Source organism: Diadema antillarum, unplaced genomic scaffold (assembly GCF_040938485.1).
Source record: "Diadema antillarum isolate AM-2024a unplaced genomic scaffold, OU_Dant_1.0 seq00000923_RagTag, whole genome shotgun sequence".
Taxonomy (NCBI): domain Eukaryota; kingdom Metazoa; phylum Echinodermata; class Echinoidea; order Diadematoida; family Diadematidae; genus Diadema; species Diadema antillarum.
The window spans coordinates 925,401-947,303 of NW_027271774.1; the positions used below are offsets into that span (position 1 = coordinate 925,401).

General features: G+C 37.4%; 1 protein-coding gene across 1 annotated transcript in view; it reads left to right on the forward strand.

Moving 5' to 3' along the window:
- The first annotated feature begins 1,451 nt into the window (after positions 1 to 1,451).
- LOC139741362 (PAS domain-containing serine/threonine-protein kinase-like) overlaps positions 1,452 to 21,903 on the forward strand; it is a 42,392-nt gene continuing 21,940 nt past the window's right edge. Inside the window, exons 1-3 of the mRNA XM_071651944.1 lie at positions 1,452 to 1,471; positions 5,080 to 5,287; positions 21,422 to 21,546. Coding sequence (XP_071508045.1) covers positions 1,452 to 1,471; positions 5,080 to 5,287; positions 21,422 to 21,546 — 353 coding nt within the window. The remainder of the gene's footprint in view (positions 1,472 to 5,079; positions 5,288 to 21,421; positions 21,547 to 21,903) is intronic.

Here is a 21,903-nt window from a genome sequence, read left to right on the forward strand (position 1 = left end):
AGCAGGCGTTTTACCGTGGTTAAATAAATAAAACTCAACTCAACTCAACTCTTCCTCTCGTTCTCTCTGTCTCTCTCTTTCGAAAAATATTAAACCACACGATCAGGCACATAAGCTATACACTTTATGTTTCGAGATGTAACCATATCGCACGTTAAACAATGATATTTAGATAAATATCAACACAACTGTAACGTATGTTTTGACAATGAGCTTTGCAAAGAAGTTAACGGGGTCCATTGATTTTATGCATTGTCCGTTAATGAGTGTATGTATAAATCGAAGTTCGGATTTTAAACTCTGCTTGAATAGGTAGATTTCTTTTGATTGCTTTTAAAATGGCGAAGAAAAAATTCTTGTAAAAATGGCAGCAATTATGATATCAGTTACCCCCTTTCGAATAATACAAATACATACAATTGATGGGTGCTAAATAAAAAAAAAAATGGACTAGGTCTATACTTATTAGGCGTAGAAGGTGAAGAGTGAAACTGCAAGCGTGAATCTACACCTTCTTCCTTCCTTTTTTTTCTTTCTTTCTTTATGTTTTCTTCCCATTGATCTTCATTCTTCTTCTTCCCATCGATCTCTTTCCATTTTCTCCGCTCCTCTTTTGAATCTTTAATTCTGCATAGCATCATTAATCCTCCTTTCACTAGCGTCTTAGTGAGTCATCATCTTCTTTCTTCTTCTTCTTCTCCGTTTTACTAGTATTATCATTATTATTACTGTTATCATTATCATTACTATATTCTCATTATTATTGTTATCATCATCATTATAATTATTATTATTATCGTTATTATTATTATTATTATTATTATTATTATTATTATTATTATTATTATTATTATTATTATTATTATTATCATCATCATCATCATCATCATCATCATTATCAATTCATTCATTCATTCATTCATTCTGCCAAATGAAAACGACAATAACGGTCTAGATATTTTCCCTTGTTGAGAATCGTGAAAATGATGTGACGTCACCAACACGCCATTCGGTCTGCTTCCTCCCCATCCCCTAAAAACATGTAAAGAAAGAGTGAAATTTCAGACAAAGGACTGACAATATCAAATCTCGTAAACAGGGGCGGATTCATGAATTCCGTAAAGAGGGGGCGCCTTTACAAATCTAAAGGCTGACTAAAGGGGGTCGTGGTCGCACGCACTACCTCCCCATTTTTGTTTCTTTTTATTTCTTTTGTTTTAATTATAAGATAAAGGGGGGCGCGCCCTGTACGCTCCCCTTGGATCCGCCACTGTTATTGAAGAAAAAATGGTGCAGATTGTACACGGTACAAGATACACTGCTGATCTCGGCAAGCAGTGTTGTTTGAAAGAAAATAGTCGCTTACTTCATTTCGGCGGTTGCGTAGAATTACTACACACGCTTTACATTTTTATCGTGGGGAATATTTCTCGTGCTGTGTTCGTGTGAAAATGGCGGAAGAATCAAACAGGTGAGCCTTTTTGAAACCGTTGTAACATCGACATGTTCAAACAGGAGTATTTATTTAATGTTTTACTTACTTCAGCTTGAACCTAATAACGCTGAATTTTGTGGTGCTACTTGGAATTTGTTTAAGTGTGTCGGCTTCGAATCGATCGCACTGCAATCACCAGTGCAGTCACCACCATTATCTGTTGTTCCAGCAGTCGATTCTTGCGACGCGCAAAGCCGCTGCGGCTGGCGAAACGGACAGACCGCTACCGCGTTGGCGTTGCGACTAGCTGCTGCAGCTGGCTGTCTCCTCGGGAAGCTCACGGAAGCGAAGCGGTCACGACACGTCTACAAAATTTCAGTTAGCAGCTAAGTTTAGATATGTTATGCTCTCGCTTATTTGTCAATTTATTCAAAGAACAGACTAGACTGACTTATCTTTTCTAGATCCTACAGAAGACTGGACATTAAACGTAGATCGTCTTTGTATAAATTACAGAACTTACACTTACAGTTTTAGAGCAACTTCGTTTTCGATCTATTTCAAACACATGCAGTGCGTGGTTTTGCATTTTAGAGTCTAACGTTAGATGTAACGTTAGAGCTATTTTGTTCTAATGGTAATTTACACTTCTGGGGATTTTAGGCGTGAGGTGTCCAAATAGTACCCAGTACTGAAAAACCCGATAATCAAGATCAACAACAGCTGCATACCACAATGCTGGAGTGGATGGTATGCAGTTGATTATCCTGATACCGGTACATTTTAATGCTGCTTTTGGTTAATCATATTTTATACAACACCTATTTAGAATGTAGCTATCCGATTGGTCGATTGTCCATCACGTGACATTTAGTGAAAGGTTCTAGTATTGCACGCTCTGGCTGTCTCAGCGTGCAATTTTGGTTCGACCAATGTTCTATTGCACGCTCTCTGATGTCACAATAAACAAACATGTGCCACGCGCACTCAACAATTACAAGCGCGCTGACAAGCACATACTTTTGTCACTCATTTTGTGTAAACAACTTCGTTTCGCATACGTATGTACACATGTACATACATGTACACCACACGGTGACTGCGACTGTGAGGCTACTCATTTGTCTTTCACGAAAAATGGTTGCCATTTCTGTGCTAAATTCAAGAATCTATGAGTACCAAATCCGTTGATGTTTGAGGTGTTGTATAAAACAAATAGTGTATGGTCTTTACTCGTGCAATGGAACGAGATTTCGCACTCGGTGGAAGATGAGGCGCACTATTCAACTCGGCTTCGCCTCGTTGAATACAGCGCCTCTACATGTATCTTTCACTTTGTGCGAAATCTCATACCATTGCACTCGTGACCATTCACTATTTGTGTATTAATATTCCACATACTAAGAATGTTGCAATAGAATTGGTCCAGAGCTGATCACGTGATGAAGCGTAGTTTTGCCCATCACATCACCTGAGAAGAAAAGTTCGTTACACTCTATGTTGATAGTCCCTTTTGTTTCGCTGATCTCCACACAGTCCACACAGTCCTAACGCAAGATGAGTACGCGCGAAATAAAAGTGCATTGCACCTGTGGACTATCATGTGACCTAGGTCACTTGATAGTACACAGTGCAAGGCACTTTCACTTCGGCGCCGCGCAGTGCGCGCAGCAAATTCATTGTTTTGTCATCTATGCGCACACGTAGCCTAAGCCCTAAGGATACCTAAAGACGGCTTCAACGGTTTCAGATGTGGAATAAAATGGGAATTTAGGACCCTAGAAGATGTGGAATATAAAGCAAATAATCAACTTTTAGTTTTAGGCAATGAGACAAACTATCACTTCCTCGGCGATCTGAATGTGTATGTTATCTTTTCTCAGCTGCGCTTTGGAAAGATACATCCAGATTGCCTCGGAAGTGATAGTTTGTCCCATCACCTTCACCAGCATTGATTATTTGCTTACAAGCTATACTTCACACTCTCAGTCTTACAGGAAGTACAGTTGTAGCAGATGTCTCATCAGTGGGGTGTTTCACAAATAATTTAAGTCGAACTTGACTATAAAACGTTTGGTATGCAGTGTGTGTCTTCAATGTTGCTCAACTTTCTACATGAAAGAGAAGATTTTAGAGACTTTTTTTCATGTAGCCAGTGATAATACAAGATGAAATAGATAGCAATGGAATTTAATATTTTATGAAAATCAATGATTATAATTAGAAGTAGGTGGTGATTAGTCTAATGAAATTGAACAGGAAAACCAGTGGCATACCATAATTTTTACTTTTAGGCAATCTTAGATTAAGTTCAACTGCGTAAAACACCCCCCCCCCCCCCCCCCCAGTACCTTGAAGTAAAGTCAATATGCAAGGCTGCTGGCTGCATGCTATTACTGGTCTGACGGTCCGTGACCAATAACAACCACTGTCAGGCCAGTAACTTTTTTCAGAAATGGAGCAGCAAAAAATGGAAAAAAAACTTGGTACCTACTGCTTAAACAGTAGATCAGACCAGTAGAGAAATGGATTACTGTGCAACCTTGGAATACATGTATGTGTGATCAAAAAAATTGATGCCTCGTTTGGACTACACAGTACAACCATTGGCCAGGAAATGATGCCATTGAACAAAATATACCGTATGCCGTGTGTTATATTTGCAGATTGCAAATAAAAATCACAGAAAAACAAAAACAAAACTAAAACAAAATGAAACTGATTGTATACAGTTGGTCCTCTAAGATGCATATTTACTCTGATCAAACAATGAAACCAAACTTGTGTTATTTAGTACATTTATAGTACAGAAGTGGCATAACTTTGTTTGTTGTTTTGTGCTCACAAGTATGCATTCATGAGTATAATGTAAGTTGTCAAAGTGCAGTGCCTTCACAGTATTAAAAATGCAAGAACCGCTGGGTGTACAATGTACACCGTAGCCCTATTTTTGCCATCGCATGTCCACAGTCGATGAAAATAACTGTGATATTTTTAAATCTTATGAAATGTTGTACTTGAGAGCTAACTGTAAACAGTACATCAGTTGTATACTGTGTCTTGTTCTTAGAGGATATCTTTGAGTGTCTATTGTTTCATTTACATAGTACAGAGTAGTGTTGTATGTAGAGTGATGGTAGTTTGTTGTCGTGTTATTATCTGCAATCAAACAAATGATTTTAATACTGATTAATTACATGTAAATTTTCAATATGGACCAAGTCGTTGAACTGTTTTTTGTTTTTTGGTTGTTTGATGGACATTTTTGCCTTTTAATTTAGAACAGTTTCCATTTACATGATTGTAGGAAAAATGTAGTCATTTTTGGTATTGTCAATTTCTCAAGTTGTACTGTACTATAATGTGTGAAGCCAGAAAAGTCTGTAATTGTACCAGAAAATGTAGGGTGAAATTGTACTGCATGTATTGCAGTCCAATTTCATTTGTCCATCTCTTCAATAGATTATGATACATACACACAATAATGCATTTCAGACATCAAGGGGTTTAAATTATGTACAGTGTACTTTGTTTTGTTTCCCAGTTGTGTTTTGTTGCCTACAAACAACAAATTCGTACCTCCAACCGTCATGGAGGTCAGTGATTTATTTCTTCCGTCAAATATTCAACACTTGTCCTGACAGATCTGCCGCTGCCATGGCTACCAGAACAGCGGGGGAAGCTCTCGCCGCGGCAACGAAGGAAGGAACAGGTGGCGCGCCGAGGACCCCGTCTCCGTCGCGGATGCGGGCTGCAAAGTCCACCGTCCCTCGTCAGAGCTCCCTCCCAAACAGGGCCAACTCTCCAGCAAATATGCACCACCTCATCAACCGGAATATTTTGTCGTACCCGGTGAGTTTGATATTTATTCTGATGTGATACCACTTGTTACGGAGAGTCTGTCTGCTCCCTTGAAGAAACTGAATATCTGCCTGCTAGTCTATTGCCAAAGTTTAGCAGACTAGTCAAAGTCCGTGCGACTTATTGATATTTTTACTAAAATGCATTGCTGTACAAGTACATGTACAGGTGTACATCTGTTTTGCTCGCAAGTTGTTGTAGAAATATAGCGTGTGTTTTTGATCTATTAAATCTCTTTCCCTCTCTCTCACACACACAATTTCAGTCTCACAACAAAAAAAAAAACCTTTATTTTGTTCACATGTATTTTGTATACCATCGAGGTATGAGAGCAATTTATATTATCACATCAGTGAACATACAATGTATCACTTGAATAGCAATACATTTGTCAATCTGATCACTTATGTGTACCAGAAGAATTCTGATGTTAAAATGAAAGTGTAATGAATGTACATGGGTTCATAAAATGGCTATGGCTTGCCATTTCCTGCTCTCTGGGCTTGATGTAACAGAGTCTTGAAAAAAATAAGAGTTTAAAGAGTAATCTCATCTTTTATTTGTACACTTGCATCTCATATTAAGCTCCTGAGGATCACAATCTTAGAATACTAATATTGACATTGTACACCAGCATATTGCTTATGCGACTGAATATATAACACATGACAGCTTGTAAAGTAATTAACTCATCATGTTGGAATCTGAGAGTGTGCTAAGAAGGCATGATATTGTAACTTGAGAATCAGATAAGTACAATGTACATGTATTAGCTGATTAAACTCAAGACTTTGTAATCAGGGTGATGTTGATTCCAGAGAACAGATGTTGAAACTTTGCCATTATATAAAGGGAGAGAAAGAAGAGAAAGAGGGAAAGAGACAGACAGACATACAGACAGAGAGATAGATGGGATAAGTGATTGAGAGATGTACAGTAACAGAAGGAAATATATGAGATAGAGGTGAGATAGTGAGGGATGTGAGAGAAGAAAAAGATGAGAGAGGGGGAATATGAGGGAGGGAAAGAGATGAGATAGAGAGAGATGTGGTAGAAAGGGAAAGATATAAGAGAGGGAGAGATGTGAGAGGGGGAGATGAGAGAGATGGAGAGATGAGAGTTCTAAGGCAGATCAATGTATGAGAGAGGGAGAGATGTGAGATAGATGGAGAGATGAGAGTTTTAGGCAAGATGTGAGAGAGGGAGAGATGAGAGTTCTATTTAGGAATATATTAGAGAGGGAGAGATGAGAATTCTAGGGAAGATATAGAGAGGGAGAGATGAGAGTTCTAAGGCAGATATGAGAGAGGGAGAGATGTGAGATAGATGGAGAGATGAGAGTTTTAGGCAAGATGTGAGAGAGGGAGAGATGAGAGTTCTATTTAGGAATATATTAGAGAGGGAGAGATAAGAATTCTAGGGAAGATATAGAGAGGGAGAGATGAGAGTTCTAAGGAAGATATTAGAGAGGGAGAGATGATAATTCTAGGAAAGATATGAGAGAGGGAGAGATGATAATTCTAGGAAAGATATGAGAGAGGGAGAGATGGGAGTTGAAGGGAAGATATTAGAGAGAGAGGGGGAGAAATGGGGGGGGGGAGGGAGAGAGAGAAAAAAAAGACTGTAGTTATGGTATTGCCTTTCTTCAGTTCTCCACAGATAGAATTTTGCTGTAAAACATGTACATTGTACGTGTAACTGATAGACATTTCCATTCCAGTCAGCTACATGAACACTCCATCTCATCAAGTATTAGATTTTATGTATTTTGTTCTCCTTGACTTGTGATAATCCAGATCTTTTACTCATTTCATGTGTGATCATTTGAATATGATGGTGTTAAAGGGATGGTACAGTATTGGTGGAGATGAGAATTGGGCTTTTAACTTTTTGCGAGATACCAAGAAAACACTTACAAAATAGTACAGAGCATACCATTTTTAGAGGAATTCGAAGTTTATTTGATGAAAATCAGGTTTGGAATGACTGAAACATCCAAAAACGAGGTAAAACAAAGTGATCGTAATTAAAGGTGGGTCACATACTTTATTAGAATTGCTCTGTTTTGGATAACTCGGCCATTTCAAAACCAATTTTCATCAAATAAACATTGAATTCCTCATGGAATTACATGCTCTTTCATATTTCATAAGAGGTTTCTCATTATCTCACAAAAAAATGTTAAAAACTTGAAATTTGGTCTCAACCAAAACCATACAATCCCTTTAAAATTGAAATTATGTCCATGTCACATTTGGAATATAAAGTGATCATTTTGGATTTTGTCAAATTTGTACTGAGTATGCACCAATGTATGAAAGAGAATTGTCTTGGAGAATAAAAAAAGAAGAAAAAGAAAAAAGAAAGGATACATGTAGGGAAGGGGGGGGGGGGGGAAATTATGCAATCCACAGGCGCAGGTGACAGGAATCAGAAAAGAACCTTCAGAAAAGGATGGCTTTGTAATGGGAGGAAGACTGCTCAAGGAAAATGAAATAGGAGGACAGGATGCAAGCAAGAAAATAGAATACATGTTGAGTGTGAGATTGATAGAGAGATTAAACCCAGGAAACAAATGGTGAAGGATGTTTGAAAGCCTGATGATAGACAAAAACAAGGCCGCAGGAAATGGAGAATCCTCCAAGGAAAAAGAAAAAAGAAAAACCATACCGTGATATTCTGTGAGTGGATTAAATTTTTACAGATGTTTGGAGTCAACAGTGTACAGTAGATTTTGTTTTTGGAGTCTATTCCTTCAGTGTGCACAATTGATAGCATTCACTTGACATGTGTACACTGTACACACGTACATGTATGGAAACAGGCAAATGAAAATTTCATTCTTTTTTTTACAAACAAATTATAAACAAACATCGAGATCTATACACTGTGTAGCTCATGATACAATGTACATGTACTTGTAAGGGTTTTTCTGAAGAATGAAGTCATTACAGGTATTAAAGAATAAAAATATGAAATTTTCTGTTCAGAAATATTTACATGTTTGATTTCATTCAGCGTACCTTTTGAATAATTGCATTTTATGAAATGTGATGGACAAACAGGTACAATTTGTAATTGAAAATTTCAATGTATTAAAAACTTAAAGGGGCTGATGAAACAGTGTATGCGATGCATGGATCTTTTGAGGAATGGAATCAGTTTTATCAAAATATTAAATGATAGACACATACACACACACACACACACACACATGCAACTGTAGTACACACACTTGTGTGCAAAGTTCTCTTGGGGGTACAGAGGCACGCCATGATGATGCTCCAATGACTATGCATTGTCCTTGTTGTCTTGGGTAGATGGTAATCTACTGGGCAGTCATTCCATTAGTCATCAGGCATTAAAGGCAGCCTGAGATTACTTGTAAAAGGCAATCTGTGCCAGATTGCCACAAGGGAGTGTGAGAGGATGGATTTTAGAGTATTCATTTTGGAATTCCTTGAAATTCTTGTCATGCCCGTAACTGTGATTAATGTCTTGTGGGTATGACGTGACTCGGGCCGTTGATCGTCAAATCGCCCCATCGCTTCTCGGCAGAGCATTAACAACAACAAAATGAATCAGCGCAAGAAGTGATGTTTGTTTCATGCCAGGCACAGAAATGAACAATCAAACAAATGTTAAAGCAGCAGAGTGTAATTTACGTCCTTTATCTTTGGAATCACTCTTGACATTTTTGTAAACATTTCAAAATCTGCATCGAGAAAATTTTAAAGTATTTCCTTCTTTTGCTCTCACCCTGTAGAATGTATGATTCATTGCTTGTCAGAGTTTGTTATGAAGAAATGTTGGAACATTTCATATTAAACTTTCCAACTACCCATCTCATTTCATACACATGACTGTGTCAAGCGTGGGAGCATGATTTACAGTGTATGAAAACAATACTGTACAATGTACAAAGTGATGTTTCAATTACCAGTGTGTAAATGAAGTTCTAATGAGCAGCAAAGTGTTATCCTCTAGAACAAAGAATCCAGACCTAAAAGTACAAGGAACATAAAGCCAGTGTTGAGATTCTTATGAAGAAACTTTACATTATAGTGTACAATTGCACATACACATGAAAATATTAAGCTTTTACAGTGCAGAATGGGTTGCCACGCTGCTAATGAACACTACAACCTGATTATGACCATTAGCTATTGAGCCTTAGCTGCTGCAGGAAATTTGAGGGGTACAGTAGGCAATTGCGTCAATTGCTACAGTGTACAAGTACGCTATGTCACATATTCTCTTGTTATGCATCAACCCTTTTTATACTGCGCTTCTAGTTTATGCATTGATACAGGGTACAGTACATACATTTGTACATTTGTACCTCATGTCTCATACATGTAGATGTCATATTAAAAGTCTACATTGTATGAGGGAGTTTCTCAACAGATTTCATCATCTCGTCTATCGTCTGTTGGGTTAAATTCTGGTGCGTCAAAGGGGAGTTACGGGGAAACAGCGTAATGAGTGGGCGGAATGAACGTACACTTTGTGTGGTTTTCCTGCTTATGAGTATCCCTGGTATCCCTGAGTGGTGTAACAAATGAAGCTGCATGATTCATAATTCTATGCATTCTTCTTTGTCATGGAAGGGATGGGTGATTCAGGTAGGATCAAATTCTTGAGGTTCAGTGATGAGCAGTTTCTGAAGAGCATCTTATACTGTACCGTACTGTAGAAGGAGGTTGGTGGTAAGGGATACTGTAAGCACAGGGTTTGGCGGAGTACTATTAGTTTGTAGTCGTGTTCCAATAAAGTTGAAGGCCGAACCTGCAAATTATGAATCATATCAAATGCAACTTCGTTGTCATCCAGAACGTGAGCAGAAAGAGAAAGGAGGTTGGAAGGGGAGAAGGAAGGAAGAAGATGAAAAAGAAAGGGAAGAAAGGGGAATACAATGTACATCCACATGTAATAGCACAATAGAAAGGAAGGAAAAGAGATCAAACTATACTAATATTATACAAAAATTAATTTTAAACAGTTACATACAGTTTGTAGACAAAATGTACCAGTCTATTTCATTTTCATGTAATGTACATCGTACATATGCACTTGTGTACTAAAAGTGGATAAAGTCAAATTGTCCCTTTTATGGTAGGAATGTTCAAACAGACATGCACACACTCACTCATGAATAGATTCAATATTTCTGCCGAGGGAGAATGTGTACAGTATTTGTACACATCAATATTTTACTGTAGAACTAAAAAAAAAAATTGCGTGCATTTTAATTTCGTGAATTTTGTGAGAGCCATGATTCATGAAATTAAAATGCTGAGAAAGTTCTTGTCTATACTATACAGCTGTAGATGCATTGGATGCCAGTGGCAGTTCGCAAAAATTTCATGCCGCAAAAAAAAGGCCATTGGCTCCAATTTGCGAACATTTCTTGCTTTACAGTACATATACAATATTGTAGCTGTACATGCATTGCAAGGGGGGGGGGACATATTTCTGAGACTGATTGAGAAAGGAACTCACTGAGTGCATACACGGTTATATCAAAGGTACATTGTACATGTATGCACAGAAGCTCAGGTGCTGTAGCTGCTATCCAATTTGTGCCAATCTCTTCTTGTCATGCCAAGTGTGTAATGCAGGGGATGTCATTATGCACTTGCATAATTTACCAGCACTTCATTTGCAAAGCAATCTCATTTGAAGGGGTTTCAGACTTGCAAGAGAACATGTGTTTTTATCATAGTGATGATTCTGAAATGCAATTAGAAACATGTTTAAATGAGTCACATGACTGTACAGCATGTTCAGACCCTGTTTATCTTGTTTCTCTAGATGCTGACCGTCAACTGCAAATGACATCTCAAGCAAGAGTTGTGTCACAATCACCATGGCCTGTCATCCAGAATTTACACATGTATGAATGCACTGTCATGGTGGATGTGAATACATTACACATGTACAGTACAAGGTTTTGAGCTGAGCTCCACCACCTCAGTCATGTTTTAAAAGTCTGTTCAGATTTTACAAAGACACTCCCAGAATCAGACAAAACTCCATCATAAACGCGCTTAAATTTGTGTATATTGGCCACATAGTGACTTGAGGTGTAAAGGGGATTCAGGTGTTGCCAGACTTTATGATTATCAGTAGAATAGTGTGAAATTTGCTTTGACTTTGATGTACGTGTACTCAGAAAAATTGATTATGCTCCGTTTTCGCCCTTACAACAGTACATGTAACTACTGTACCAAACCATCGCATTGAAATCTGGCAGAGCAGCAGTCATTTTACCTATAAGGCCCTGAGAGAGTCAGAGTAAGAGAGAGAGAAGTTATCCTTGATGCTCTGGTTACCATGACAACAGAGCAGGTGGATGTTTGCTCATCTCTGTTAGAGAGTAATCAATCTTTTTTTGCAAACTTGGAAGTTGAGGGGTAAAAAAGGCAGCTGCATATTTTGTTCATTTTGATATCTATAATCTATATTTTCATCAAGGGAACAACATTCATAAATTCATCATGGTGTCAGCTTTTAAATAGCATTGGAGCCCAGGGACAGTAATTGATTTCAAACTTGTTAAAAGAAAAAGATTTACAAGGATTTAGTCTTTGCCATCGTAGGAAAATTTGACATTTTGATGTGCACACACACACACAGATACTTGCGCACAAGTAGAGCATGTTTTGTTTTGATGATCTACTGTGGAAGGGGATATTTTTATGTGAGTAAATTTTGCGCTTGTGTAAGATGAGGTTTGTGTGTCTTTAATTCCTTGGAATTAAGACATGAACTACTGAATTGCTTTATAGTTAGCAAGCAAAAGTGTTTGTGTGCTTTTATTTTTGCACTGGTTTCTGGTATCTTTAGGCATAATTTTCAAAAAAAAAAAAAATTCAATACAGCAAAAGTTTCCCCTTTTAGAGTATGAGATCTGCAAGTGTAAGCAAAACTGCAGTCATTTAATACATTGTGTACTATTAAAATTCTGATATTTCCCGGAAGTGCCATATTTTGTGGAGGGTTACTAGGAGTGGAAGGAAGAATTGCCAACGTGCAGAGCTGCAAATTACTGTGTTTCTTGATGTTTTTTTTTTTTTCATTAAGCAGGGTTCGAAATTGGCGATGGTCCGCTGGCCATTGGCCACCCAAAAATCATGTCGGACTAGCTAAAAATCATAAAATTCTGAAGTTACTAGTCCGTCTGGCTAGCCAAAATATTGCTTCAGTGTCAAAATTGATTCTAAGTAGTCCGTTTGGCTACTTTAAAAAAAAGTTAAGTGCGACCCCTGTTCAGAGCAAGCAAATATTGATATCTACGTGAATGTACAGTGTATCTGGAAGTAAGATTTAGAATGAATGGAACTATGATAAGAAATATGGAATGTTCATTCCTCACAGTTATTCTATCCATAATAGGATTATTGCCTCCAAAGTACTGTATAGCATTCTCTCCACCACACATCACTTTAAACTGTACAATGTACATGTACATGTATGTCATTTTGGTCTGTGGAGTTGGCAGTCCTGATTTATATGTAAAGGGATGGTATCAAGTTTTGTTTGAGATGGAGCTGGAGGTTCCCATTGTTTTTTTATTATATGAGGATTTTTTGAGGTAATGAGAAACCTTTCATGAAATATGAACAAGCGTAATTTTAAGAGGAATTCAAAGTTTATTCAATGAAAATTGGTTTTGAAATAGCTGAGATATGTATATACAATATGCAAAAACAGAGTGAGCCTAATAAAAAGGTGGAACCCACCTTTTATTAAGATTGCTTTGTTTTACTTTGTTTTTGGATATCTCAGCCATTTCAAAATCAATTTTCATTAAATAAACTGTGAATTCCTCTTAGAATTGTTTGCTCTATACAGTGGTTTCTACAAGTAGTATCTTGCAAAAAGTTACAAGTTGAATCCTCACCTCAACCAATACTACAATTATACATTGTACTATCCCTTGATTTTGCTACAACACGCATACATTGCCGTAGACACTTGTCTGAGTATACTTGGGACTCGTACGTGTATTCAACGGGTTAACATTTCAATCCCAAACAGACTGAGAGAAATGCTATATAATGAATGCACGCATGAGGCAGGAAATAAGCCACTCACCAGATGCTGATGGTGCAGTTTTACGACTGTTTAACAGTTCCTTGCCAGCTACAATGTACATGTGTTGGCATTCCCAAAAGAAGCAGTACATTGTATATCCTGAAAAAATATGGCATAGGGTTTATATCCCCCAAAAGTCGGTGAGGCTTTAATATGTAGCACACCGAACAGTCCCCTACAATAAATTTTCTCTGGTCTCTCCAGTGTTGGAAGTGTCGCCCAAGGCAGGCTCTTGTTTGCATCCTCTCAATATTGCGACACCTCCGATAAATCACTTTCAGATCTGGAGGAGATATTGAGAGTGTACATTGTAGGCAGTATGAAATGATGTCGGAATAAACTACCTTTTTCATCCACCGCCCCGATTCAGACCAACAAATATTGCTCAGCTCGCTCGATACACTGTATCATAACTTGCCTTTCAGACTATTGATATATAATCAATTTACTTTTAGTTTCCAATATTTACATATACAACTATGTACAATGTGAATGTAGATCACGGGACAAAACATACGTATATTTGTATGTAAACTAAACTATACACTGTATAGTTTAGTTTATTCTTTATTTAAAAATCACAACCGTCACAAGTACGGGTGGCCTAAAAAGGCCTATGAGTGATAGAATACATGTACATGTACATCAAATATAGAAAGTAATACAAAATATAATGAATACATATGTATATCATGAAATACATACAAGCGTACAGACAATATCAAATAATTTAAACAACAAAAGAGAGAATATGGTGGGCTAGTTTGTGAATATTCATAAACTTGGAATGTACTGCCATTATATTTGATAGAGTTAAGTACTTGTACAATTGTAAAAACACTAAATCCCATTGCACAATGCACAGTTCAGTATTTTTTATATTTGCTCGATGTTTGACATTTGCAATGAAGTGATGAATAAAACAAAAATACAAAAGGTATTATCTCTTGGGAATGTAATATGATGCAGAGAGGTTGAGCAATCAGATTCTTACACGGTTGTAAGTACCATGCAGCTTCCATTTGTGGAGTTTCATTTCAAAAAATCGCAGGCCATGCCCTCCCCCCTTTGTAATTTGAGCATTCCCTATACAAATCATTCTGCCAATTTGTAGTTCTGACAATCTACAACTGTAAGAAGAAATCATTGCAAATGCAAGGCAACCTACTGAGAATATGGAGCAGATGCATTTTTCAATAAGGGTTGCCAAAGGAGCTGTAATGAAAGAAAGCACTGCCATGTCATCCCCCCCCCCCCCCTTCTCCTTTCTGGATGCATTTCCTAACGCTCACTCCATGGTGAACTAGGCACTGGTGTTGCTGTAGCATTCTTTTTACCTCTTATAACATAAATCATTTTGAGATATATGACATGCTCACGGCTAAATGCTATAAAAATCATTCGCCCAAGGTACTGTGTATCATTTTAAATGCATTGTACATGTATGTTGTAAGTGTTTTTTTCTTTTTTTTTTTGCTTTTTGTTTTTTGTTTTTTGCTTTTTCTTGCATTGCATGAACACTAGCTTAGGATTATTTTAAAAGGTGGTGTCATTTTTTTTCTTTTGTTTATACTTATGTAATTTAGTTGGAATGAAATATAATTCTACACACGAATATGAGAGGGAAAACGTCTTAAGGGACAATCGTATACATTGTTCATTATATAGTACATATTTACTGATGCACAGTTTTAGTCCTTTGATCTTGGAGTCTTTAATATAATTCTTCCATCATGTATACAAGTGTATGTTCACTTCTCATGTAATGTGCAAAATATGAAGTAATTAGGTGATCCGAGTATCCTCTCGGATCACCTTCTGTATCTGTACTGATTCTTTGTTCTTCTTTTTCTTCTTCTTTATTTCTCCTCAAAAGTTGTGCAGAGGTTAGCTCAGAAAGTCCGCTGCCTGTCAATTTCAAAATTATATCATGTATGCATCATGTCCCAAAGACGGCAAATCTAATGTATCATTGTGATCAGTCGACCGTGACGTCACTATGACGTCATTATATGAAAACACATTCTCAATCATATCTCATTAATGAAATAGAATTTTTCAATGAAATTTACGTCACATATATTTAAAGTTATGCGCATTCTACTCATGTTCTCAAAATTCATATTTTCTCTTAAAACGTGCGCGTACGCGCGCGTTGAAATATTTGTATGCTCCAATCGAGCTCAAAATTTTTTTGCACACGTTTCAGACCATTTGGAGCATTTTTTGAAAAATTGAAAAAATCGGACGGACGCGTACGCGCGCGCGCATATACGCACGCACAGCTCATATGCAATAGAAATTTCCAGTTTTTTCACTTTGATCGCATGTCTGAAATGTCAAGAAATATTTATACCACGTTTCAAGTCAATCCGACTCAATATGACGTCATACGGAGCCGTCAAAGTTGAAATTCCGCGCGCGCGTCAATGGCGATATACAGTGCAACTATGCCAAAAAACTGCCAATTTTAAATCCGATTTTACTCGTCAGGATGGACGGTGACCCCCCATTTTCTTTACATATATTGAAAGCTGATGAGTTGTACATGTCATTTCATGGGTAGGCAATGCTGACAAAATGATTAAAAGATATCAAATGTCTTAATAAAGTAAAAAAAGTAAATTTTCAAAATGACGTCATCAAATTACAAGTTTACTCGAGCATATCTCACTTATCCACTGCCAATTTTCTCCCATATTTCAGTATTGTGTAGCTTATGAAATGTTCTTTCATTAATGTAAAAACAACATTTTGATTGGATGACGTCATCGCCTCGTAAAAATGGATTGAATGTATCCTTGTAGAATTTGACCAGTTTACGTGTTATCTCTATGGGAGAGCAGTTTTTCTGGCAGTGAAAATTGACATGACTCTCTTTTTCGAGCACTAGCTCACTTTTGCTTCGGTGAATTTTTCCCAGATTTTAGTATGTTGTAGCTGAGACTTTGGGCTATCGTAAGTGTGCCCTTCATTTTTTCATACGACGTCGGCATCACGTCGAAAAACTTGGTAGAAAATGGCACGTGGCTTCGATGCAGCGTCATTTTGCTTAATACACAGGGCCTATGGAGCATGAAATAGGTCATTGCATAGCGCATCCGACTCGTAATCCTAAGGTCCCTGGTTCGAGGCTCACCCCTGCCAATATTTTTTTTTCATTTTTTTAAACACTTTTTTTCTTCTTTTTCTTTAGTTAGTCTTAATCTCCCTTCCTAACTTTATCTTTTTCTGATTTTTTTATGCTTCTCCTTCAAATTTCTATAAAATAACATATTTTTTTCTTTATTTTTCTTTCTTTCTACTACTTTCTGTGCAATAGATGAACAACAACAATGGCTATCAATCCCATATTTTGCACATGTTTAGTTCATGTCACGTACATTATTTCATAAAATAACAACTACTTGATCAGACACCATCTTGGGTATGTAAATTAGGGTCAAAGGTCATAAATGTTTCATCCTGTATCTTGGTGAATACATGTCCTATCTTTCCCATATTTTGCACACACAAAGACCATGTAACAAGGATCATTTCACAAAATAACCACTTTTTGCTCAGACGCCATCTTGGGTGTGCAAAGTGAGGTCAAAGGTCATATGTACTTCTTTCTGTATTTTCGTTATGACGTGTTATCTCTATGGGAGGGATTTTTTTTAATGTGAAAATCGACATGCTTTTCTTTATCGAGCACTAGCTCTCACTTACCCTTCGGTGAATTTCTCCCAGATTTTATGTTGTACCTAAGACTTTGCATTTTGCATCTTGGTGAATACCTGTCCTATCGTTGCCATATTTTGCACACGAATATAGACGATGTCGCAAGAATCATTTCACAAAATAATCACTCTTTCCTCAGATGCCATCTTGGGAGTGTAAAGGTGGGTCAAAGGTCATATGTATTCGTTGCTGTATCTTCGTTATTCAATGTATACAGAATTGGTACCAAAGATGGCAGATATGACTCCCTTTTCTAAATGAGAATCCAAACCTCACACGGCCAATGTCTCTAAACACAGATGAAACTTGTATTGTCATGCCTATTACGATCAGGACTCGAATCATTGATTAAAAAAAAAAAATCGGATCACCTTAATTTGTCAGTGATGACAAATTACAATCTCTAGTTGTACATTTAAAATATTGCATCTTATTTTTATTGACACATCCAATATTGTACAAACATGCAGTGAAGGCCTATATTACTGCATGCATACGCCATGCAGTCATTCATCTAAAATACAAATTATAGAGTACATTGTCATTTGGTTTGTAACCTGCTCAGTGAAGTGCTTCTGCACTGCATGGAATAAGGTGAAAATTTTGACGTGAGCAATAAGCATAGTGATTTTAGTGATGGAATTCTAAAGCCATACAACAGTGTGTGTGAAAAGCCAACACTGTGCACCATCCTTATTTTTAGTGCACACTATGCTTGCCCATCTCATACAGACAGGTGTACTGAGAAGGATACTGGCTTCAGCAGGTCCTCCTGCATGGTGGTCGTCATGGTAACTGAGTCAACAGAGCTGCGCATCAAAGTGAATTTTATGTATGTACTTGGTACTGGTAGTCAGGAAAGGAATGCAGAGTTCTTCATGATGTGATGAAGGCTGAACTGCCATGTGCTAATGGCACTGCAATCATACATTATTACGTTTTTCCTGAGTGTCTGTCAAGGATTCTTTTTATGCTTCCAATTTATGGCAGAGAAAGGTAACAGATGATGATCACACACAGTGAGGGACACACAATTGGCATCTGCTAGTGCTACAGTACTGTACATGGGGGGGGGGGGGGGTATGTAATCTTGATAGGACTTCTGTCTTTGGTACCATGTGAAGAAATGATTTGTGTGTGTGTGTATGTCATTTTTTTCTTCATTAGAATTCATTAATGTCATGTGATCAAATCTTTGTGTTCATAAATATCCTGTTTATTGTATTGCTAAAAAATTATTTGTATGCGTAATACAGTATCAAATAGATTTAAGCAAACACACTTCCTTGTACAACACTGTGTACACTGTACATGATGTATGTGTACTTTTTCGTTTCGTTTATGTTGATATCACGCTGACAATGCGTTTCTGGTTTATTAGAATGGCGTGACACCATTTACAACAGGCCAGCAGATTCCAGTTGCTTCACCTGTCAATCGCTTTAATACGAACACGCTTTTTTGATCGTGTGATTTTTGACAGCGCTGGCAGTGTACCGTCCAGGAGCATTTAGCAGAGGCAGAGCGTGCGACATCTGGTAATATCGGGCAGCGTCCATTTGCGCTATTAATGAAACTGCCACATCTTTCGGGATGAATGAATGATGGTCTCCCCTCCTTCCTGACTTCCGAGCGCTGCTTCCCGTCTCTTGCCAGCCAGCCAGCCAGTCAATCAGGCACTCTGTGGATCGGAGACGTGTGCTAATTAGTTGCAATTAATGTACTTTGCTAGGAAAGCGTCCCTCTGGTATAATTTGCTCAGCAAATATTTGATGAGATGTCCTGTCTACAACTACTGTATCTCTCGCTTTCTTTTTCTGTTTTCCTGTTTTTTTCTCTCTTGCATCGCACATCATGCCAACTGTCTTTTTTTTCCATGCCATACATATTGTTTGTGTCTTTTGACTTTAGTACAAATTTATGGTGCTTTAACATGAACAATCTGTTTAATATGCACCAGTAATTTGTTAGAAATATGTAACATGTGCACCAGATGCGTTGCATTTTGAAGTCAAGAAATATTGAAGGACAAAACTTAGTTTCCGTATAAAAATATACATTTTGTTGCTTGTGATTTTTTTTTAAATGTCATCTTTGTGTACTGATGAATTTCTGTTGTTTAGCAAACAAAGATGTTGGCCTAAAATGTGTTATGAAAACTGCAAGATATTTTGGTTAAAAAAACAAACAAACAAAACAACATCAAAGCATTGAATGAAGTGTGTGGATTTTGTTTTATACACTGTAAATTATAGGCAAGGCCAGATAATAGCTCCTGCTGGTTTATGAGGAAAAAAGCGGACAGAGTTCTAGGTCAAGGTACAAGTTGTATGACTTGGTCAACCACAAGTACACAAATTTACAAATGGATTGCTTGCGATAGTAGAAACTGTTGCTTTTATGATTTTTGTTTCCTGCTGGTAATCAGGAGGAAGGAAATAGCAATGTCATATCCTCTTTTTTTCTTTCCTTCTTCTTCTTTGGCTTACAAAGAAAATCTTTGACAGGAAACAAATACTACCAGGATTTTGTAGACCTTGTTTTTTAATAGTGAAGTATTGGTTTGCAAATTCTGTATGTGCAAATTGTTACTTTGGAATTTCCAGGTATTCAAAATTTGTGCATACCAAACAAACACACAAACATACTGTACACACACGCACACACACACACACACACACACACACACACACACACAGTCACACTCACACTCAGATTACCGTACATGTTCCTTGACAAGAACAAACCTTCCTCTGTTTTCTCTGTGTGATGCCATGGCCTTTGTCTGGTTTTTCATTGTATCAAAATTTCATTATAACAGAACAAATGGAGTACTTTGCAACTGATTGACGAATTGCCCTACATTGTACATCGACATAAATAAGCACTGAATTGATCAGTGTTTTAGTAGTAGCCATGAAAAAATCATGATGTGCACAATGACATACACACCTGTAAAGATATATTCTTGGACCTGAAGTTTTACTGCCTTCGTTGTATTAACAAAATTTTTGTTTTAACCACTTTAACTGGAGTGCACTGTATACAGTCTGTAGGAACCGAGTGTGTGTAACTCCTGAATAATCTTTCTAAATACTAAGCTGTCTTCAACTACATTGTATGTCATTGAATGTGCCTTTGGCAGTGTCTGCAAGTCCATGATCCTACAGTTGTATCTACACCGTATGTGTACTAAACAACATGCAATCTGTATCAATTTCATACAGACTGCACACACTGATTGCAATTTCTTCCAGTTTATCCCTCCCCCTCGACCCGTCATCTTTAAATAATGCCACCCTTGGGAAATTGATTAAATTTGCCTTGGTTTTAGGCATAGAGAAAGAGTTAGAGGGGGGGGGGGTGGGGAGAGCTCGTTCGAAGATTCATGGTGCTGTATGCAAAATGCTGTTCATTATATTGTGCAGTCTGGCGGTATCAACTCTCTTTTTAATAATATTGAGCTGACCCAGCCAAAAGTGCACCTGGTCAGGGAATGAAAGACTTGAGAATGCAGGCTACACCTGCTAGGCTTCCTACACTCGCTGAAGTCAATGAAAAACGGAAAAATAAGATCACAAACTGCAGATGGATTGCCAGTATTTTTGAAGCAAAGGTCTGACATTGTCTGCTTTTTCTGAGTTTGGAGATAGGAGAAAATTTACAAACATTTAATACAGGGTTCCATACATAGTGCACATTATAGGCACAATTTATTGATAGAACTGCATTATAAACCTACACCAAAAAGTTGACTCGAATTTTAACCAATGCAACAATTTCTTCAACAATTTTTTTAAAGCCAGCTGCTAAACTGATCTCTTTCAAAAGACAATTTCCATGTGCAGTGAAAATCCTAAGTAGCTTCTCTAGTTTATCTTAACAGCACATTAAATTTGTCTTGCAAATCTCACAAAATTGCATGAGATTTATGCATTTGAAGAACTATAAAAGTCTATAAAACTCTTGCAAGATTGTCAGTACCTTTATGCAGGGCCAACTTATTTCAATAGTGAACTTCACCTGTTTTAACAGATTTTACAGACAAGAATCTGTATAACTATTTGGATACGTAAAAAACAAAACTCAAACAAACAAACAAAAACAAAAAATAGCTCTGTGTGCATTTTTCATTGTGTACAATCTTTTCGCCTTGATTCAAATGTATTCTCATCTTTGAACAGTAGAATTATGTGAAAACAATAAAAACAAAACAATTTGATGCCTGTAGCCTTTGTTTGAGTGCATCTATATTTTGTTTCTGACGAGAGTGTGTTCTCATTGGTCTATCTGGTCCTGCAGGTGGGAAAGATCCCGTCGGGGCCCCAGAGCTGCTCACAGTCCTTTGGAGGGACCATGAGACGGAAGGACCAGTTTGGGTCCCCCTCCTACCCCTCTCCTCTGGACAGGATCCGGACGGGCAAAAGGTGAGGGTGGAGCGCAGTGAACCTCCATGGATCAAAAGTAGCACATTTTGCTTTTGAAATTATTGCGCTCTGAGTAGTTTGTAACTGTAGATATAGCACTAAAGACATTTAATATTATTATCATTATCATTATTATTATCGTTATTGTTATTGTGATTGTTATTATTGTTATTATTATTGTTGTTGTTGTAGTGTTTGTTTCTATTATCATCATCGTCATTATGCTTATTACTTATTATTTAAATGTTTGGGACAAGATCATGGTACTCAAAGGGTGCAAATTCAAGACCCAACAACCTCCAAATTAGGAAGGTGTTGCCTAAGAGGCCTGTAGCAATCCCAAAATCTCAAGATTCC